Below are 23105 nucleotides of genomic sequence, written 5' to 3'. Positions count from 1 at the left end.
TGGTTCTGGAGACCCTTGCAGGGTGTGGGGAGGGGGACCGTGATCTTTGGTCAAGAGATACAGCCAGCCCTGGTAGCAACTCAGGAGGGAGTGTGCGGTGGGGTAAAGATCTCCTCTCACTCTCTTCTTTCCCTCCTTTGCCTGCTAGGTAGCCAGGGGGCAAGGAACCATAGATGTCATCCACATGGTTTGGCCTCTTGGGGTTCAGATCAGGATGGGGAGAGTAGACGGACAAATGGAAAGTATATGGCTTAATCTCATATACCAACACCCAGTTGCAACAAGTGTATTAGGTTTCTATTGTTGCTGTAACAAGTTACCAGACATTTTGTGACTGCAAACCCGCCATGGAAAATCTCGCAGTTGAGCTCAGCATGCCTTAGGTGGGTCCTCTGCTGAGAGTTTCTCAGGGCTGCAATCAAGGGGTCTGTAGAGCTGCACCCTTTTCAGGACACTCTGGGAAGAACCCGCTTCCAGGCCAATTCAGGTTGTAGCAGGATCCAGGTCCTTGTGGTTGTCGGACCGAGGTCCCAGCTTGCTGGCTGTCGGCCAGGAGTCGTTCTGAGCTTGTAGAGGTAACCCTGTTTCTTGGCTTATAACTGCCTTCCTCCATTTTGAAGACACTGATGGTCAGTCAAGTCCTTCCCAGTTTTCAGCCTCATCTTGTCTGCTTTGTGTTTTTGTTTTAGTTGACTCTTCTGCCTTCCTCTTCTGGCTGTAAGGGCCCACCTGCATTGTCCAGGATAAGGTATCTCCCTGTTTTAAGCTGCTAACAACTTTAATTCTATCTGCAAAGTCCTTTCACAGAAATATGTAGACTAGAATCTTGGAATCTTCAGAATGTAGCCAACTACTACAGTGATCAGCATTTTGCCACTCTTCGGTCACAAACTTTTTTTTTTTTTTAATTACAGTGATTTAAGAAGCTGTAATTCACATGCTATACAATTCACTCATTTAAAGTGCACACTTAACAGTTCTTGATATATTACCTTCCCAATTTTTAAAAGTTGTGGTAAGATATATATATGTAACATGAAATTTGCCATTTTAACCATTTTTGAGCATGCGATTCAATAGCATTGAGTACATTCACAATGCTGTGCGACCATCACCAGTATTTACATCCCAAACTCTTCATTACCCTAAATAAAACTTTGAAACCATTAAGTGATAACTCTCTGTTGACGCTGCCCCCAGCCCTGGTGACATCTCATCTACTTTTGGCCTCTGTGAATTTGCCTAAGTGAAGAACCTCATATATTTGTTCCTTTGTGTCTGGCTTATTTTGCTTAGCATAATGACTTCAAATTTCATCCATGTTGTAAAGTGTTGGAACTTCTTTCCTTTTTACGGCTGAACATTCCATTGTAGGAGAACAACACATTTTATTTATCCTTTCATCTGTCAATGGGTACTTGGGCTGTTTCTACTTTGGTTATTGAGAAAATGTTGCTAGAACACTGGGAGCAAGTATCTGTTAGAGCCCCCACTTTCAATTCCTTTGGGTATATAGTTAGAAGTGGAATTGCTGGATATAATTTTATATTTAAGTGTTGTTTTTTTTAAGTGGGTTTCTTGCCCGATGCAAAGCCCAATGTGGGGCTTGAACTCACAACCCTGAGGTCAAGACCTGAGCTGAAATCAAGAGTTGAATGCTTAACTGACTGGGCCACCCGGGTGCCCCTATATTCAACTTTTTGAGGAGGAGCCATAAAAGTGTCTTCCGTGTTGCTGTGACATTTTACATTCCATTGGCAATGCATAAGGATTCCCATTTTCTAAATCCTCTTCAACACTTGTTATCTTCTGGGGTTTTTTGTTCTTGCTGTTTACTTTTTTGTTTTGTTTTGTTTTGTTTTGTTTTTTGTTATAACCATCCTCATCGTTGTGAAGTGATATCTAATTGTAGTTTTGACTGGCAATGCCTTGATGATTAATGATGTCGAGCATCTTCTCATGCACTTATTGGCCATTTGTTTATTTCCTTTGAAAAAGTGTTTATTCAAATCCTTGGTCCATTTTTGACTTGGCCAGTTTTTTTAATTATCATTGTTGAGTTTTAGTTCTTTATATATTCTGGAAACCAACCTTTATTAAATATAAGATTTGCAAATACTTTCTCCTCTTCCATGGGTTGATTGTCTTTCCACTCTCTTGACTGGGTCGTTTGATGCACAAAAGTTTTTATTTTTGATGAAGACCAGTCTGTTTTTTGTTTTTTGTTTTTTTTTTCCTTTTGAGGTTTGTGCTTTTGGAGTCACATACAAGAAATCACTGCCAGATCTAATGCCATGAAGATTTTTCCATGTGCCGGCCCCCCAATAATTAAAAACAGCAGTCAGTAATCAGAACACACAAGCCAATTTTTGGAGGATAGGGTTGTTATTGCCCACGCTAGCTCTGGCAAGCCACCCTAGGAACTTGACCTGCTGTCCCCACAGCCCCCCACAGCGGAACTGCATGATAGGGAATGGTTGTCACGATTAAGTGAAAGCTGAAATTGGCCACAATTCAGCAGCCTCTTCATCAAGCTCTCTCTTGGGTGCAGCAAGGGTTCTAACTCCATCTCGAGCTCCAAAGTAGTTTATGCCGACAGCTCTTGCCAGCTCAGTTTTTTCTTGCTTTGCTAGAGATGTATTCCTGGAGCATCCCACTGTATCACCTTCCCCTGCTTAGGTAACTAGGTGTTATGACCAGAATGAAACTCTGGAAGTTTTCAGTTGTCCCCTTAGCCAGTTCCATGGATGCTGTCATTTCCCAAGTGGGCTCTTATGCACCAGTTCCCTTCTGTCCACCACAGCAGCTCTGAGCACTTCACTCCTGCAACTTCCGAGCCCCCTTTACTCTGTCCAAGTTAGAGCTCCGTCTCCATCCCACCGAGGGGCCAGTGTGGAACAGACCAGGGCTCTCAGGCCATGGCAGTGCTAGAACGTGTCTTTGTTTCTCCCAGAGGTGAGGGGGAAAAACACACCTCATTGTCACAACTGAGTTAGGAAACTCTGTTGCTGCAGTTGAAATATGTTTTTCTGAAAAATGAAAACAATGTCCAAAACGGTAGTTTGGGGTCTCTGATGGAATGATTTCCTAAGTCAACGAGCCCCTAAGTCTTTGGTGGGAAACCAACCGCCCCTCATAACCTTGGGGTATCCACAGGGTGTGCACAGTATTAAACTGCTATCTTCTCGTTGCGAATCAGCCCCCAACTATAAATTTCTCCATTCAAACAAGATAAAGGTTTTTTTAACAAAAAAATTGTTTAATTTTCTGCACTGATATTTGTACAACTGTAAACTCAAGGAATCATCTGATACTTGTATAAACCTGGGGGAATAGTTAATAAGCACCTTCATTCAATGGTTTCCACAGTTTAAGAATTGACCATTTGAAGACTTCTAGAATGAATCTAGTAAAATGAATAAAAGTTATAAAATTATATAAAATTATGACAAACATTTGTTATAGAGGGCTCGATATGGGATGATAAATATAAAAAAAGTGAAACTAATTCAGGGGGCTGGGATGGATAGAAGACCCATGTGTTCCCCAAATCTCGTGACTCTCGGGGATATATTTGGCTCTCAAAACAAGCTCCAATTATTCAAGGTAAAGGGTCTTTCCCGATCCAGGTGCCAATGGGATGCCAAAGCAGATGAGGCCAACGCAGGGCAGGGGTACAGGCTGAGGGGGATGAGCTCACTGAGGTTTGCAGTAAGGGGAAACATGTCTTCCCCAAGGAGAAAAACAAGCAAATTCTTCTATGTCTTCAAGCCTAAGTGTTCTTTGGCAAAAGGGACCGTTTTTTCTTTGGGATTATTAAAGAGCTTTTCTCATTGCTGTTGTTAAATACCCTTTTCTATCCTTTCCTCTTGATCGATCTCCTTGTGATACTTTCTGCTGAGCCTTCTCTACTTCCTTACCCTAATCTTTACTGACTTCAAATCCTTATGCTCAGCTTTGAATCCAAGATTCCTATTGTTCTGCAACTCTGGGAAGCAGCTGGTAAAAGATAACACTAGCTACTTTTCTGGCCAGGAGAGGTTTCTAAACAAACTGTGGACATGTAAACATGACAGGTGACAATGGTCCCTTTAAGTACACCAATGAGCAATCAAGGGTCTGGATCAGTAGCATAAATACTTGATCTGGCCCTTGTAGATGAGAAGACAGCCAGCAAGGGCCATGAGTAGAGGGAGAAGCTAAGGAGACATGAGCTCATGTTGGCTGAGGGCAGGAGGTGAGGCCCTGGTACCAGCCCGCAGCTATGCTTAAAGCCAGGGAGGCTGGGCATTGGTGCCAGCAGTGGGGTCATGCTGCTCAAGAGACCAGATGCTGGCATCGAGGTGCTCTGGGCAAAGAGGAATAATTTGGTAACTGCTGGTGAATTTAAGGCACATCCAAAGAATCCTCATCCTCAAACATCTGACTCTATACCTTCAAATTCCTACCACTGGACTCTCCTTTGATGGAAGCCTTTATCTACCAAAGGCTACTGCTGAAATGCCAGTAACTTATCTGGGAGGGGCTGCCCATTATCGCCCACAGATATCCATACGGCCCTATGACAGGGCAGGTTTTGAACGAAAGGTGGGACAGGATGCAGGCGGTACAGAACTCAGGGGTGGCAGGAAGCTAGGAGTTGGGAGAGGGAATTCAGAGCACCAAAAGAAAAGAGGGGGGGACAGTTAACTCCCTCCTTCATTCACAGCCTTGCTTAGGTGGCCCTGGCTGGTGCGTCAGGGAGTTAACGCCACAGGGGAAGGGGCAGCTCATGTGTGGGGAGGCTCCACTCCACTTAGGGGATGCTAAGCTGGGGAAAGGTTCCAGAGCACTGGGATGGGCATAAAATCCTCACTCGGAGGTGGTGGGGTTCTGTCTGTGTGGAGGGGAAGAGGCTTTCTCATTCTAGAAGCCCAAGGCATCTGTTTTGGGAAACAGGGGAACACCATTGGGGCTCAGGCTGGGTAGGATCTGGGCGTGGAGGCCAAGAGGCCAGAGTTTTCAGTCTGGACCCTTTTAAGGAGGGTGCTGCCGAATACGTGCAGAGAGAATGAGGCACTCTTGTCTTCATTTCCGCTCGATGCAGTCAACTCCCAGAGTGTTGTCAGGGCAACGGCAGGTCCTGCTTCCAGGTGTGGCCAAGCAGAGGTGGGTACAGCCACCATTGTTCACTGAGCAATAGTTGTGACCTGAAAAAGGCAAAATCAGTTCAAGGGCTACAGAAGAGAGTAACCTACATATTAGCCCCATTTTTGATTTCCACGCCAAGCATGTGGGTGTTCCAGGAAGAGGGAGTCCTCGCCATTTAAGGATTTACCAGATGGGCAAAACTCAATTCCTGAGTTGGGGACTGATTTACCATCAGAGCTGGGAGCTCTTAGTATAACACGGAGCTGGGATTTTCAAGCACAAAGTGCTCTCAGTCTAGCCTGTCCACTCGGCTTTGCATCAGCCTGGAGGTAGGTGGGAAGCCATGGAGCGCAAGTCTGGGGAGGGGTCTCAGAGAGGTGGCACAGCAGATTCTAGAGCCACACTGCCTAGCTCCCCCACGGCTGTGCCACTGTGAGCTGCGTGGCTTTGGGCAAGTGGCTTCGGTTCCCTTATTAATAAAATGGGACAAGAACGGTACCTACCTCATGGGGTTGCTCTGAGGATTAGTGAACTCATGAGTACCCAGCACTGAGAAGGCTGGGTTAATACACATGGTCGTGATTATTAGCAGCAGTGATTTTTTTTTAAAGATTTATTTATTTATTTATTTATTTATTTATTTATTTATTTATTTTTGATAGACACAGAGAGAGAAAGAGGCAGAGACACAGGAGGAGGAAGATGCAGGCTCCATGCCGGGAGCCCAACGCGGGACTCGATCCCAGGACTCCAGGATCACGCCCTGGGCCAAAGGCAGGCGCCAAACCGCTGAGCCACCCAGGGATCCCCAGCAGCAGTGATTATTAATACGGCTGTTAGGTCAAATGGATGGACTCTTGAAGCAGCAGAGATCGTAACACGGATGTTCCTATTTGGAACCTGAAGGCTGCATATATCTAGACCCAGCCCAAGATTCAGTACTTTCCCTCACCCTGGTCCATCACCTCCACCTCATCCTCTCATGTTTTCAGTGTGGCTCATCTACTAAATAATGAAGACCCTTGAGGGAAGGGGCTGTGTCTCACCTGCCATGTGCTCAGGGCTACGAGAGCCCAGGCAGGGAGCAGCCAGGGCCCCCCAGCCCCTGACTAGTAAGAGCACAGGTGGGTTACCTTGGGGACACTGAGACAGGGCCGTGGTGACACCATATAGCCGGGTCTGCTTGTGGGGGTGGAAGGCATCAGTCTCTTTGGAAATAGCAAGATCTACAGCAACCACGGAATTCCTGTGGAACACCAAAGGGCAGAAGGTAAAAGACACATCTGATGGCTCCAACTTTCTGCCTACAAGGTGGCCTTTTCTGTGGTTTTGGGGCCACGAAGAGACACGTTGGCCTTACTGCCTAGCCATCCCCACTCCCTCCTCCTGGGGAGGGACAAGCCTGCATTTCTCTGCCTTCCTGGAAAGGACAAGGACAAAGATTAGCAAGCTCTCCCCTCAGCTCTAAATTCCAAACTGGGAAATTGGCTTTCCATCCGATGCCCTGGGTCCCAGTTGCTTGCTTGGCTTGACGCCCCATGTTTGCAGGAAGGGGTGGTCCAGCAGGGGCTTTGGGAATATTGCAGTTTAAGAAGTGTAATGCAATAGGAGCCTGGGGTGGGCATGGAGCCTACCAGCCAAGGGACCCCAGGCCAGCTCTCGGGGAAAGAACAGACATTCTCCCAAGTCCAAGTATACATACTTGAAGCTGCCCAGCCAGGAGCATCAGATGATAAACAGCACCTCCTACCCCCCAGGTGCCCTCTGCCTCACTCCTCTTCCCCCTCCTCTCCTGACAACCAGAAGGCCAAGGCAGACAGCAGGTGTCTCTGGGCGCTGGAAGGTCAGGTCAAGAGGCCACATGGGGAGGGCTTGGCCTCCCAGAGACAGGGCAGCAGGGCAGGCTCCCCGGCCCCCGCTGACGTACGTCTTCCAGTCCGTGTAGTACAGATTCTTCCCATAGCTTGTAACAGCAAAAGGGTACTGGAGCCCTTCGAGAACCCTGCGTCGGCCAGACTCATCGGGCTTCAGACACTCTACCCGATTGGTGCCTGTGTGGAGCGAAAACAAGTGGTTTATTGTGCAGCCAAGAAACGGCCCCTTTATGACAAAACCAGTAACGAGGGCCGGGGTGAGAGAAGTCGGTGTTACAATGACAGATCCTGGAGAACACATGAGACCTGCTCTTGAACAGCAGAAAGCTTTTGCCCTGCCCTGCCCCTCTTACTGGTCAGCACCCCCCCTCCATTGGGGATCCATACCTGATTCCGATGCAGGTCGGGGCAGGGGGGCCTCTCCTTGTTCTGCCCATTCCCAGAGCAGCTTGGGGATTAAGTAGGAATGATGACATCTTCCAGCTCTCACTCAAGTCCCTACTGCCTGAAGCCTCCCAGCCCCTCCCTCCCTGCACTCCAAGCCCTTAACCATCGTTAACATGCCCCATGGTTGCAACCGCACATGGCCCCACATCAGCGCCCAGACTAGGGCTAACTTAAGCCTTGCATTGTCCTTTAATTGTGCAAGATTTATTCCTGTGCTCCCTGGATGCAAGATGCGGTCCCTGCACTCCCGTGGCACCTGATGGTGTTGGGAAAAGGGTAGGTACTCAGGAGACACTTAACAGATGACTGACCATACTCTCCCACTAAGCATCCCGCCCACATCCCTTGATACCCCAGGGTAGGGGATCTCATCAGGATTGTACACCTTTATTTTCCTTGGCTCCAGGTCCTGCCTGGGCCCCTGAGGACAGCTGTAAGCCACAGAAATATAAGTCACGAATTGCATAAAAGATAGATAATAATATGATGAGGACTGGCTCTATGGGTCAGCAAACTTTTTCTTCAAGGGCCAGATGGTAATTAAGTTTTGGGGGCCGAGAGGCAAAATTGAGGACATAATGGATGCATTTACATAACCTCTGAAAATGTAACATTTAAAAATGTAAAAACCATTTATAGCACCTAGATGTAAGCAAAACAGGTGGCTTGTTTGCACTGGCCCATGGGCTAGAGGTTGCTGATGCCCAACTTAGCCAGCTGAGAACTTGCCCTGGATAGCGAGCATCAAGCCTAGAGAAACAATACATTTCAGAGAAAAGATGGGCCGCTATTTTTGTGCAGAAAAGTAAGACAGCTATCTCATGCCCCCTTCCCTGTAATAGATACCAGCCCAGAGTGGGTAAGAATAATTGTTTAACTAAAAAAAAAAAAAAAAAAAAAGCACTGTTCCAACCCAGGGGTCAGGCCTGGGGCTCTTCATCACCTGCATCCACCCAGCAGAGCTGAGACGAGTAGGCATCAAATGTCAGCCCATTGGGCAAGCCCAGGTCATCCTGCACAAGAATCCTTCGGTTGGTGCCATCCATGTAGGAAGTTTCAATTTTGGGGCTATCTCTGTTCCAGTCTGTCCAATAAAGGTTCCTGGAGGAGGAAAAGGAATGGAAAGAGGAAGAGAAATAACAAAGATGGATGAGAAGAAGTTTATTAAAACAACTTTAAAAGAACCTATGATGGGGCACCCAGGTGACTTAGTTGGTTAGGTATCTGGCATCAGCTCAGGTCATGATCCCAGGGTCCTAGGATTGAGCCCCCTGAGCAGGAAGTCTGCTTCTCCCTCCCCCACCATAGCCCCCACTCATGCTCTCTCTCGCTCTCACTACCTCAACTAAATAAATAAAATCTTTAAAAAAAAAAAAACACCTATGATGAAGACATTGTCAGACATTCAAATGCAGGATGGCTAATGGGTCTGGAGGTGATGAGACACGTTTTCCTTTGCAAAAATACTTGGATTTGGTTCTTCAACTGAACGTGGTTACTCTGTTACTAATGAATTTACTTCCCTTAAACATAACTGACATATTGTATCTTGCTAAAGACAAATTGTGTCTTGTTCAAAAAGACAGCACAAAACAGAACACCACAGCAGAGACAAACACATAGGAATTCCTGTATGCTGTTCCCACACAGGGGGACACAGCAGACCCAGGGGTTCAGGGTGGCCACAGAACTAGGGATGTGGCCTCACAGGGAAGGGATCAAAGTGTGAAGGTGCCGAGGGCCTGGTGTGGATTTAGAGCTTATTGTAGGGAAAAAGAAAGCACTGATGTGAAGACAAAATCCTAGAAAGGGGTCTCCGAGGCAGCCGTGTTGTGTTGGCCTGAGGCCCAGGGGTATGTTTATGCTACTCTGATACCATTCTGGGGTGGAGAGAGCACAGGTGTTAATCCACATTCAACTCAAATGGAAATAACCAGTTTCTGAGCTGTCAACTTACAGAGTCTCTTCTTAAAAGATTTAAAAGTGGAGCATGGGATCAAGTCCATGATCATGGGAAATTGCAATCCTGTTCATCCTGTAACGCATCCATTTCAGGAGAGCGATGCTGGAGTTAGAGCCTAATATTTGAGGATATCCGAAAGAACAGTTGCAAATGGAATGGACACACACACACAGAGATTTATACAAAGATACCCTCTCACGGAATCCGTGATGATGCCTCTGGGATTCACCAAATCAGTCTCAAACAGCACCCGGCGCTGGGTGCCATCCAGCTTTGCAACTTCTATTCGATCCAAGTGAGAATCAGTCCAGAAAATGTTGCGGCCAAGATGGTCAAGGGCAATACCTTCTGGACTTCCAAGATCTAGAACCAAACACAGAACATTTCTGGGTTTTGTAAGCAGGTATGATGAAGTTTTTCTGATTGCTCAGTGTTATTTCTCTTGGGTGCAATCCTTGCACTTTGGGAAAACAAATGGGTATGTGAAATGCCTGTTGCTTATAAGCTAAGCAACACTCAAAGCGACAAATTTAAAAAAATGTCACTCATTCATCCAGCAGACACCTACCCTGTGTGCCCCACTGGGAACCAAGCCCACGACAACACCTAAGCTGTGTCCCCGGCTTCCAGGAGCTTGCAAGCAACCACAATTGAGACTGAGTTCTGTTTTTATGGGAACATGGAGGAGGATGCTGGCCTTGGCCTGGGGAGACCCTGGAAGGGTTTCCTGGGGTGGGGTGGTGTCACCTCGTGTAGCTGGCTCCCAAAAGACCAGGAGGAGTTTGTCAGGAGAAGATCCTGGATGAGAGTTAGCCAGCTAGTGGGCCCAGCACAAAACTATAAAGGAAGATTGGACCCAACTTGAAGTGAACTATATATCATTTTGCATGGCTGGTGTCCATGACGATGGGAGAGCTGCCAGAGGTGTAGGATGCTCATGTTAAGGAGCTTAGAGCTTATCCCACAAGCAAAGAGGAGGCATATGAAGATCTTAAGAGGAGAATAGCACAAAACAGATTTGCCTTATTCATTAGTTATTGGAGGGAAAGGGTCATCTCAGAGAAGTAACAGCAAGAAATCATAGTTGTTGTTATTTCTATAGAAGTTTTAGGAGTACAAAGAAGGGATATCAGTGATCACAAGTAACACTCCCAGAAGTCTTCTGGGTTATAAGTAACTGATTTTCAAGCCAGGGGTTGCCACAGGGTAAGCTGACAGCAATACGAACCTTCGGTGCCCACCTAACCTAACCACAAGTTCAAGACTGCAATGATTCCCCGACTACAAATGAAAGCAAATTAAACATTAGGACGGTAGCTATCAGGGTTCTGCTGGTGTCACTTAGGGCTCTTTCTCCTCTACTGACTAGAGAATTGAAGATCACTTAGTATGGTTGCAGTGTAAGCAGGAAGGGGAAGAGGCCAAGGATGGGATCCAAGGTTTGAGGAAATCATCCCCACACTGTGTTTCTTCATCAATGTGTAAGCAACTCAGACTCTCAGCTCTTGTATCAGCCTTCACTGGACTCCTAATATGACTGACTGCAGATGCTGAGAATACCAAAGCCCCACCCTCCCGGAAAGGACCCCTGCCAGAGGAAGTTTATTAAGAATTAGAAACAGCCCTAGAACAAGGTTTTTATTATTCAAATCAGCAGTAGAGATTTGTGAAGTATTAAAACTTTTCCCACGTCCCTAGGGGAGAAAGGACAGCAAGCCTGACCTCCAGAGACCTCTTCTGTCTTTCCGACAAAACCAGAATAAACCATTCTGGGGTATATTTCCTCTGCCAGTGACACAAGCCATTCAAACACACAGATAGAAAAGTAGAGGGAAAGGCGGCTCAGTGGCACTGCCTGACAAGATGCCCAGGGCCCTCAGGAACTCCGTGTCGTGCTGTCTCCTTACAAACAGCTCTAATCCTGACTTCGAACCCATGAGCAACCAAATCTTCTCCTCCATCCAGGAAAATGCTTCCTTTTGAACTCTCATGCCAAAGAAAGGTCTGTGTAGTTACTGTGTAGTCAGGGAAAGAAGGGAAGATAGCAAGGCAGTATATTCCATACTGCTTATGTCAAGAGGAAACAGATTATGACACTTATTAAAGATATTTGGCTAGGAGTTTCACTCAAGGAAAGAGAGACAGCCTTACCATTTGGATCACATGAAATAAAGAAGAGCTCCCCACTTCCACCTTCATTCACGAGGGAGGCACCAACTTGTTTCATGACAAAAACTGAAGAGGAAGTCTCTTTCTCTCTTTTGAAATAAAAGAAAATTTATGCCCAGTGATCTTCCTTCTACAAAGATCACATTCTAGTTTAATTCTGTGTTTTCACAGTGGACTTTTGCCCGGAATGTTTCTTGCTGAGCTTAAAGCTTTCTTGGATGATTATCAGTTCCAGAAGCAACAGGAAATAGCAGTGATGACCTCCTCCCCTCTTCCACTGGGTTTTAAAGTCAAAGCATAGATAACAGCAACATTTTTAACAGAGAGAGAGAGGACACCCAGAAAAAGGCATTTTCAAAATTCTGTTCATTAAACCAAACTATGAAAACTAGCAGACATTAAATAGCACCCTGGCTTCCAGAAAATGATGCAGCAGCCTATGTCAAAAGCTAGATGTATTTAATTCAACCTCAGCTTGATTCCTATTGCATCATCTTTTGTGAAGGAACCAAGGAAGGAAGAAAAAAAAAAAAAACTGTATGACCAATACAGGCACAGGGACCCTTCCAGAATATCAACTGCTACAGAAACATTAAATTGGAAATTGGAAAAGCAACATTCAGCCTCAAGGAAAAAGAAATACCAAGTGAGGCTCATATGTTTTGAAGATGTATCTTTGATTTGAGTGTTTTGCAAAGGAAGCAAAATGATTTTACATGAGGACCATCGTTGTCAAGACAATGTCTTTTCATTGAAAATATCTGCAAGTCAGCTGAGGAGTTACTGACTTAGTGACATGTAATATTTGACTTTTTCAGTAAAGGGGAATTTATAGAAGTCCTTGGATTTTGGTTGTAATGGCCTTCAATCTTGATAAAACATATCTATGTAAAATAGTTATGACTTGTTGAATGGAGGCATAACAATAACACACAAGTCCTTGACTTAAATCGACCTCTGTAAATTAAGAAATTGAGGTTAAATGTTGAGGGGTCAGCTGTGCCAAAGTGTTATGCACTTCATTATCAGTAACACAACTAAAAATTGAGGAATGTTTATGAAACTTCAGCCTGCTTTACTGTACTCCTCTGGCACAGGCAATCTGAGCAACTCAGGGAGGGTAAGGTAGAAAAGACCTCCTTCCACCGTTATGTTACAGGCTGAAGTGACAACTTTTGACCTGAAAACCATCTTGGGAATAGACAATTATCAGGGATTATATTTGCCAATATATTTGTAATTCTCCCAACTTCATGATGCATCTGCCTAATGGAGCATACCATGGGGCAGACATTCTGAGAATCAATTCTAGGCTCGACAGATAGAGAAGAAATATATATCCTAAGTGGAGGGTTGAGTTTGGCCTTTATTGTTCATTAAAACTTGCTAGATAAGTGTTAAGAGAAAGGCGTGGGCACTTACCCTATTTTAATCTTATTCTTCTTAGGCTAGCAACAAATCTCAGCTAAAGTGTTTGTGATTTAATGAAGAGTTCGTGGACGACTTTTCAGAGAAAGCTGGAAAGGGTGGTGTTGAGGCCGAGAACCCAGGTCCACTCAAATCACGATATCCTGTATGCAACCACACACTCCACCCCTCTGCTCTCCCCCAAGAGCCACTTGGGCTGCAGGAAGCCAAGTCGAGAAGGAAGAATGCTTGCCCACCTTGTCGAATGATGGTGGTTGGCTCTCCGCCATGCATACTGGCTCTCCCAATGGAAGGCTCACTGATGTCAGTCCAGTAAACCATCTTGTCCACACAGTCGAAGGCCAGTCCAATGATGACTTTATCCTGGAAGTGCAGACAGCTGTAAGAGTGGCCCACCCACTAGCAACTGAGTGACCAATGATGGTAGGACTCTTTCATGTGATTACAGGCATCTGGACTTTTTTAATGAAGTGTTTTTAGTCCATTTAAAAATGTTTATTATTGAGTTGTAGGAGTTCTTTATGCAGTTCAGATAAAAATCTTTTGTTGTATACATATGTATGCGTGTGTGTGTATTTCCACTCATGTAGCTTTTTTCTCGCTTTTTTTGTTTGTTTTTATTTTTTAAATTTTCTTAATGGTATTTTTGAAAAGCAAAAGTTTAAAATATTTATTAAGTTCAATTTATTATTGTTTCTCTTATGACTAATACTTTTTTTTTTTAAGATTTTATTTATTCATGAGAGACACACAGAGAGAGACACACACACAGACACAGGCAGAGGGAGAGGCAGGCTCCACGCAGGGAGCCCAACGTGGGACTTGACCCACGGTGTGACTCTAGGACCACACCCTGGGCTGAAGGTGGTGCTAAGCCACTGAGCCACCCGGGCTGCCCGACTAATATTTTTGTATATTATCTAAGAAATCTTCACCTATCTAAAGATCATTTTAAAAGAGACACGAATAGGGCACCTTAGTGGCTCAGTCAGTTAAGAGTCTGCCTTTAGCTGAAGTCATGATCTCAGGGTCCTGGAACCAAGCCCCAAGTCAAGCCCCAGGTCAGGCTCCCTGCTCAGCAGGGAATGTGCTTCCCTCTCTGATGCTCCTCCTGCTTGTGACGCATGTGTGCTCTCTCTCTCTCTCTCTCTCTCTCTCTCATATGCAGGCACAGGCACACACATGCAGTCTCTCTCTCAGATAAATAAAATCTTAAAAAAAAAAAGAAATAATGGAAAGAGGTAAAACCACTCTAAGACAATTAGATTGTTTATGTAGAAAATCCTGAGGAATCTATAAAACTATTATAACTACCAATTGAACCCAGCAAGGTTGCAGGGTACAAGGTCAATATAAAATTGTATTTCTATGCACTAGCAAAAACTAAAAATTTTAAAACAGTAATTCTTATATTTGCCCCCAAAACAAAGTATTTAAGAACAAATATTTTTAAATGTGCAAGATTCTACACTGAATATTATAAAACATTGCAGAATAAAATCAAAGAAGAGCCAAATAAACAGAGATAAATTAGTTTAATGGATCCTAAGATTTAATATTGATATCAATTTTTCCTAAATAGGCTTAAAAGAGACACAAATAGGGCACCTATTGTGCACCTTTTGATATCAAAATCTCAGCAGGCTTTTTTTCCCCTTTGGTGGAAACTTACAAGTTTACTCTAAAATGTCTATGGAGGGGCCCCTGGGTGGCTCAGTGGTTGAGTGTCTGTCTTTGGCTCAGGTCATGATCCTGGGGTCCTGAGATCGAGTCCCACATCAGGCTCCCCACAGGAAGCCTGCTTCTTCTCTCTCTGCCTGTGTCTCTGCCTCTCTCTGTGTCTCTCATGCATAAATAAATAGAATCTTAAAAAAAAAATAAAGTAAAATAAAATGTCTGTGGAAATTCCAAGTAAATATATAAAGAACTCCTACAACTCAGTAACAACAAACAAGCCAATGACAAAATGAGCAAAGGACGTGAGTAGACATTTTTCCAAAGAAGATACACGAACAGTCCATAAATGCATGAGAAGATGGAAATATCGTTCGTTAGAGAAACAAAAATTAAAACCACTATAAGACACTACTTCACAAGTATTAGGATGGCTGCCGTGAAGACCAAAAAATAATAAATGTTGAGAAGTTGGAATCTTTGTACTGTGCTCGTATGTCTGTAAAATGGTGCAGGTACTGAGGAGAATGCTATGACATAAAAAATAAATCTATAGAATTGCCATATGATTCAGAAATTCCAGGCCTGGTTTATATTACTAAAAAGTGAAAACAGATATGTGTACACCCATGTTCACAGCAGTGTCATTCATAATAGCCAACGGATGGAAGCAACCCAAGTGTCCATCGATGGATGAATACATAAACAAAATGTGGTAAATCTATGCAACAAAATATTATTCAGCTTAAGAAGGAAGGAAATTCTGATACCTGCTACAACATGGATGAACTCTGAGGATATTTTGCTAAGCAAGCAGGTTACAAAAGGATACCACAGAATTCCAAAGGCATGGGGTATCTAGAGGAGTCAAATCCACAGAAACAGAAAGTAGACTAGTAGCTGCCAACGGCTGGGGAAGGAGGGAGTTATTATTTAATAAGTACAGAGTTTCTGTTTGGTTGATGAGTGGCTGGTGGTGATAGTTACACTGTCACTGTGAAGTGGTTAAAATGGTAAAAATATACACAAAAAAATCAACTAAAAGAACACAATGAATATTCATCCTGGTGTCAGCACCCTCCCCTCCACCTATTCCACCTCAATTTTTTGCTTTTGCTACTGTCACCTGACATTCAGGCTCTACCCTTGATCTCGGGCAACAATGACTGTCACAGGGAGCTCAAGCCTCTCCCGCTACCTGAGCGTGTGCACTGGAGGACACAATGAAAGAACAATGATGATTGTCCCTGCAAGGATTTATGTTTCACTGAGGCAACAGAAGAACCCAAAGATCACTTATTCATTCAGAAAAAAGTTTTTGAGTGCCAAGCCCTGTTTTGGCTCTAGGAATCCAACTGTAAAACAAATGCCTCCATGAAAGAGATGGACAGTTTCTGGTCTCGCGTGCTTACATTCTTAGGGGGAACATATATATCAGATACAGAGCATATATGTTGATATACAATGTACTAAGCAGTGTGGAGTGATATGGTAAAGACCAAGCATGACAGGGAGACAGAGCAGTGCAGACAGGGTGGCCAGGACAGGCCTCCCAGAGAGGTGACATGCCAACAGAAATCTGAACCAGGTGAGGCAGGAACTGCACAAGTGTCTGGGAGGGACAGGACTCCTGGTGGAGGCACAGCAAGTGCAAAGGCCCTGAGATGGGGATGTGTGTGGTGTGTTGAGGACCAGCCACAGGACCAGACAGCTGAAGCTGCTGAGTGGGAGGACGATGACAGGGAATGGGGTGGGGAAAGTAGCTGGAGGCCATGGGAAAAACTGGATTTTATTCTGGGTGAAGGGAGAACCCATCAGAGGGTTTTGTACAGGGGAAGAACATGAATCCAAGAAGCTTTGAAAGCCTTCTTCACTCCTTCTGGGACCTGAGGGCCCCCTCTGCTCTTGCAACCCCGCCCCCAGGTCTCAGGTCTGGTTTCTTTCTGAGCAGGGGTCAGGATTGCAGATGAAAGTTAATGGCTTTTCAGAAGTGTCCAACCTCTAACAGACAAAAATCCCCAACTCACAAAATGCATCTTTGATGCTTTGAAAAGCTTTAAGATGAAGCTTTTTATTGCCTTGCAGCAGATATGAGGATCTTTAGTTGATGATCTGCCAACTGTGAGCCCCTTTATTAATTTAGCAGGAATGGCAAGGTGGGACCTGGGAGACACACACGGACCAGATACTCAAGTTGTGTGGTGCCCCTAACCAAGGGGTCAGATCCCACAGTGGTCTCTGAAAGGCCTCCCTGATTCTGCTCCCATCCCCTCAGGGAGCTCCAGAGGCAGCTCGAGAATACAGTGGCCCCATCTAGAGATGCACACCTGGGATCACACAGAACCCAGAGGCTCCTAAGTCCCAAGGCTCAAGCTCCAGAGCTGGATCTAACTACACCCTGCTTGATTTTCCAGGTCACTGGAGCGGAAGTTGTCACCAACTGCAATTAGCCAGCACTCACCGGAGCATGAAGCAATGTCTTGGCTTCTGTCTTCTGCATGATGCTCCCTTCCAGGGGGAGGTGCTCTATCTTCCCAGTCTGAGCAAAGAGTAAATGGGTCCCAGGTGGCAGGGGAATCACAGCAGTAGGAACTGAGGGTCCATGATGAATCGGGGGAGCCACTGTACTTAGACCTGTGTGGCAGGAGAGGTCATTGAGCAAGGCCTATGGGCAGCAGGAATGTATGCGGTGAGGCACGCATGTGGGTGCACGTACACACACACACACACACACACACACACACACACACATGAATGCCACCTTCACGGCACCACAGACTGCACAGCCACATGATGCCCATGTTGCATCTAACAGCACAAGGAGCAGAAAGCCCACAAAGGGCGTTTGTGAAGTAGATAAGGCAGGGCATGAGTTGAACATGAAAGGTCACATGAAAAAAACAAAAAACCATGAAAAAACCCAAGGGCTTAGCCTTCTCCTTAATAGAAACAGAAATAATGTAACCATTCATGCCCTGCTGCAGGCACTGGCTGCCACAGTGAACCAAAACGACAGCCAGAGCAGTCCCCGAAGCCCCTGTCCCTGCTCACACTCCACTGGAAGATGCTGAGCTTCCCAAAGTCGACCTGCCCTACACACCCCGTCCTGCCTGGTGGGCAAGTCTTGGACCCAACCCAAAGGGCAGGAACGCACCCATCCCGGGCTTTCTGGATCAGGGGCTAATGCTCCCCCAGGTTCGGCCTCACCTCCTAAGTGCTGAACCCCAACGCCTGACACGACTCCCTGGCTCCCCTTGACAAGAACATGCCCTGAGAAGGGACAGGCAGCCTGTGGCGCAGGGTGAGGAGCCCGGAATGCTGAGTCCTGGCTCTTCCTGGGCTGTGTCTCCTGCTCTCTGAAGACAGAGAGCTGGACCTGGTCCTCACTGGGACCACTTCCACCTCTTTCTCCTGCCTGTCTTGCCCAATATACCCAGTCAGTGATGTAGACTAGTCTGACTGATTTCTTTACGATCTCTGGAATCCATCCCTGTCTCCTAACTCACTGCCAGCAGGCCAGATAGCTCCCTCCCTTAATGCCAGGCACTGGGACAGCCCCCACCTCCCCTGTGGGCCTCTCACCCCATCTCAGCTTCTACCGATCAGCTAGCAGTATTTCTAAAACCCAAACCTGGGCAGCCCCAGTGGCTCAGCGGTTTAGCGCCACCTTCAGCCTGGGGTGTGATCCTGGAGACCTGGGATAGAGTCCCACGTGGGGCTCCCTGCATGGAGCCTGCTTCTCCCTCTGCCTGTGCCTCTCATGAATAAATAAATAATAATCTTAAAACCCAAACCTGGTGGGACCAATGTCTACTCAAGACCTTCCCCAGGCTCCTGGCTTCCCTCGGTTTCAACCCCAGGCCCCTCAGCTGGGCATCCAAAGCCCTCACCTTGGCTCGCCTCCTCTCTCCAACCTCTCAGCCTGCATCGGCTGCCTGGAATTGGCCTTCTAGCCACAGCCTCTCTGGGGCTGCTACCTTGGCCCCTGCTTGATAACTTGGTTCACACCATATTGCTCTGGAACACCTTCCCAACTAGCTCCCCACGCCCACCTAAGCCTCTGGGTTTCTCGGGCTCCTCCTCTCTCACAGAGCTTCTCTCCTGCCCTACACCTGCTCACCTGGCCCCTGAGGTTCCCCAGGATCTGAAGCTCAGTTAATGCTGGCTGGATGAATTAATGACCACTTCCTACTCACTTAGCAGCCTTTTAGCAGCTTCAAGAAGCTATCTGGTAGAGGATCAATCCTTGATCATTAGCTCAATTGTGAATGGAGATTCAAGGACTGATTGTATTTGGTTTTGGTCACTTGTTGACAATTACCCATTTTCCACATTTGAGACAGAAGCAGGATTTTAGAGCTGGAAGCCACGCTACAGATTGCTTTGCTCCTCCTTTGGGTGGACGCTGAGTAAACAGAGGCTGAGGCATCATGGGTCCCAAGCTGCATAGCCTGGCCAGCCTCCCACAGGCCCCCGCACCTCCCAGGGGAGGCCTTCGGTTGGTCTCTTCCATGCCTGATACATCCCATGCAGACATTGGAAGGCCAGGCCACCATGGCAGGGAGTGTACTCTGGGAGGCCCACAGCCCCCACACCCTCTGCTACCACAGCAGTACAGCTGCAGCCAGCCCTGCTGGCATTTGTACAGAACAGGTACGCCCAGAAAAGGAAGAGAAGAGGTATGGGGGGGGGGGGACAGAGTGATGGAGGAGGGGGATGCATGATGAGAAAGACAGAAGAGGGGTGCAGAGGGCAGAGAGGGAGGGAGGGAATGGGGTCCAGGCCAGTGGAGCAGTACAGGATTTAGGGCAGACACAAAGTGCCACCTGTGTCCTGGGCAAGGCCCCCCGATGCTCATGGGCACTGCAACTCTGGCCCCTGAGGCCTTTCCCAGACCCAAGCCCCAAGCTGCGCTGCCCTCCGACTTACAGGGGGGCGTCATCCCGGGCCTGGTCCTGGTGCCCTCCAGCTCCCGGCCGTCGCGATCCACACACCAGCAGTGGCCAGTGCTGCCGTGGCACTGGGTGGGCGTGTAGTGCCCGTGCTCGTCACACTCGGGAACAAACAGGCCCGGCATCACGGGCTGCTGTGGGTCCGTCAGCCCCGCTGCCCGGAGGATGTGTTCTCTCTCCAGCTGACATCGGGTTTTCTCCATTTCTACGACAGAGACAAGGACAAGGGAGGTGGTCAGCCGGGTCACCGGCCAGCGTCCATTGGCCATGGCTGCTGGAGACTGCGCTTGACTCTAACCCGTGAAAGCTGCTGGTTTATGGCTGGGTTTTATTTTGTTCATTTTCTAAACTTTAAAATGTCATATTATTGAATGAATTTAACAGTCAAGAAGACTATATTTACATCTTTTCTTTCTGAAGCGTTTTTTTTCAGTTTGTAAAAATTAAGACAAAACCAACAGAACATAAAATTAGTTATTTCAAAGTGAGCAATTCAGTGGTATTTAGTACAGTCTCAATGTTATGCAACCACCTCCTCTTTGAATTTGGATCCACTGCCTTCAGCTCCAAAGGAACCTTATACTTAGAAGCTGATGCTCTCCACTTCCAGCCCCTGGCAGCTGGTGACCTGCATTGTCTCCATGGATGGTCTATCCTGGACATTTCTAATAAATGTAACACATACGTGTCATGCATATGACATGTGACCTGGCTGCTCTCACTCAGCAGAAGGTTTCTGCGGTTCATTCATGGTGTAGGATCCATCAATGTATCATTCCTTTTTATGGCTGAATAGTATCCCCCTGGATGGCTATTCCACATTTTGTTTACCCATTAATCAGTTGATGGGCATCACCAAAATTTGTTTTAAGAAACATGGTTTCTCTGAAATTTGTCCTTTTTATCATCTCAAGCTTCTTGATTATACACATGGAGTCGAGGTCAAAGATTTGGGAAACCAACACCCCAGGGCACATTTCCTAGCATTTGTGTTTCCTTTTTTTTTTTTTTTTTTTTTAAGATTTTATTTATTGATTCATGAGAGAGAAAGAGAGAGAGACAGAGACATACACAGAGGGGGAAGTAGGCTCCCTGTAAGGAGCCTGATGCAGGACTTGATTCCAGGACCCCAGGATCATGACCTGAGCCAAAGGCAGATACTCAACCACTGAGTCACCCCCGGCGCCCCTTGTGTTTCCTTTTAATGATGAGCTGTGTTTGGCATGAAACATGGCCTCTTAACCATGCAACTCAGATCCCTAGGCAAGGAAATACTTCTCTGTTGGTGGGGAATTGCTGACAGGAAGGTGTGGCCTGGAATCAACGATTCGCCAGTACACAGAGCTGTAACTGGTTCCGCTCTGCTGGGGTGCAGCCACCACGAGGGCAAGACCAGCACCGCCCTCACTCCTGCAGTATCCACCACACAGAGCAATGCTCAGACACCAGCAAGGGACACTGATTGCTGAGAGCTACACTTTGGCCAAACCAAACCAGGACAACTGCTTCTCTTTTTCCAGGCCTTTCTCTGCCCTATTCATTAGGTGACACACCCTCCCCCATGACCCTGTTTCCCTTCAAAAATCAGCTTAGGCATTTTAGTTCCTTCAGGAAGCCTTCCCAGGCCCTCCATGTCTGGGCCCCCTGTGCCTCCACAGCTCCCGGTGGGCCCTGGGCTCATCTGCCCTGGAGCTCTCGTCACACTGATCCTAAGACTCTGCTCCTGGTTTGTCTCCCTGGGCAGATTTTATTGCATCTCCTTCACCTCCACTCAGGAAGCACCTGAAGAGCAGGAGTGGGGATGCTCATGGGAGTAGCTCAAGGAACTCACATCAGGAGAGAGGGGCCAAGCACAGTTACAATCTGGTGAGTGAGTGTCTTGACAGAAGGGCTCAGAATAGACAGAAACCCAGAAGACATCTTCCCCACAGGTCTCAGAGAGCAAAGGGGTGCCAAAGGGCCATTTCTGATCTTCACTGTAAGAGTGTGGTTATGTATAGACCTAGGACCAGGCTCACTGATTTTTCCTTTTAAGGGGCAGAGAGTAAATATTCAGTTTTGTGGCCTGTATGGTCTTTGTCACAACGACTCCACTCTGCTGTTGGGCCATGGAAGCCACCAAATTTAATACATGAACAAATGAGAGTTCTAATAAAACTTTATTCACAAAAACAGACAGTGGTCCAGATTTGACTTGGGGGACTGTAGTTATCAACCCCTGCTCTTGGGCATTACTAGTGATGTTAGGGAGAAATTTTATATGAATACACTAATTCACATATTACTATGTATTAACTAATATATTAACGTATTGGTAATAACATATATTGTAATATATAATATATTTCATAGAACTTTGTGTCTGAGAATAGTTTTTGATTCTCAGTTCCACCACTTTTGGAGTTATCTTCGGCATGTCAGCAATGCTGGACGAGTCCTACCCCTCAGCTGTAGAACAGCACTGGCAGGAGTAACTCATCTCATGTATTATTTTGAGGAGTATGTGAAATATGAGGAGACTGCACACAGAGGGAATTTTAAACTCTACAGTCAAATGTTCCTGTATGAGTATATCTATCCAACATGGCCTTCATGGTGGCTTCAGGGTGGGTGTTGCCAGTAAATGCTTAAAGTATCTTTTGTCTATGTTGCCAATTCTCACACTAGCCTGCTTCCAGCGGTTGCTCCCTTGATCAGAAGAAGTGAACATGCCAGGAAAGTGTGTCTGTTGTGTTGAACCTGGCAAGAGAGAAGTGTGTATGCCTTTCCTTTTGTTCTAAGGGCTAATATAAACAAACAAACAAATATTTGATGTAGGAAGAGGTAAATAAGGATACAAAGAAGCCATCTGCTTGAGAATGAAGATGTTGGGGTTTGTTGGCTCTTGGATGTAGAACACGTTTACTTCCTCAGTATCTTGCACCTGCACAGGGTTTTAGAGTTCCTATAGAAACTGTATCCAGGGCAGCCCCCGTGGCACAGCGGTTTAGCGCTGCCTGCAGCCTGGGGTGTGATCCTGGAGACCCAGGATCGAGTCCCACGTGGGGCTCCCTGCATGGAGCCTGCTTGTCCCTCTGTCTGTGTCTCTGCCTCTCCCTCTCTCTCTCTCTGTGTCTCTATGAATAAATAAACAAAATCTTAAAAAAAAAAAAAAAAGAAAGAAAGGATTAGGCATTCAGAAACCTGCAAGTAGGTTGACACCACATTCCAGGTACGTTTTTGTAGGTAATCGCTTTGCCTGAAGAAAAAAATGAAACTGGGCCTTAGCAAGGTCACGAGGTAGAGAATGTTCCTTGGTGTCTGTTCCTTGTAAGGGATGGAACAATAAAAAAGAAAAGAAAGAAAAAAAAGAAACTGTATCCACTCACACATGTTTTGTCTAATTCTCTTCTTGAATCCTATACAACTGGCAACTATAGTTTTTACACCAAATGAGAGACCCAAGGCTCATATTGGGGAAGGGGTTCC

At 46.2% G+C, this 23105-nt stretch overlaps 1 protein-coding gene across 1 annotated transcript in view; it reads right to left on the bottom strand.

The window, feature by feature from the left end:
• Positions 1-3237: 3237 nt before the first annotated feature.
• The window catches only part of NID1 (nidogen 1), an 82890-nt gene continuing 63022 nt past the window's right edge, over positions 3238-23105 (bottom strand). Inside the window, exons 13-20 of the mRNA XM_038533838.1 lie at positions 19615-19842; positions 17147-17319; positions 13248-13374; positions 9606-9777; positions 8395-8552; positions 7058-7181; positions 6264-6376; positions 3238-5189 (exon numbers count right to left, since the gene is read on the bottom strand). Coding sequence (XP_038389766.1) covers positions 5068-5189; positions 6264-6376; positions 7058-7181; positions 8395-8552; positions 9606-9777; positions 13248-13374; positions 17147-17319; positions 19615-19842 — 1217 coding nt within the window. The 3' untranslated portion in view covers positions 3238-5067. The remainder of the gene's footprint in view (positions 5190-6263; positions 6377-7057; positions 7182-8394; positions 8553-9605; positions 9778-13247; positions 13375-17146; positions 17320-19614; positions 19843-23105) is intronic.

This window comes from Canis lupus, chromosome 4 (assembly GCF_011100685.1).
Source record: "Canis lupus familiaris isolate Mischka breed German Shepherd chromosome 4, alternate assembly UU_Cfam_GSD_1.0, whole genome shotgun sequence".
NCBI lineage: Eukaryota > Metazoa > Chordata > Mammalia > Carnivora > Canidae > Canis > Canis lupus.
The sequence above is the reverse complement of the archived record's forward strand: the minus strand, read 5'-3'. Positions and strand labels throughout refer to the sequence as shown.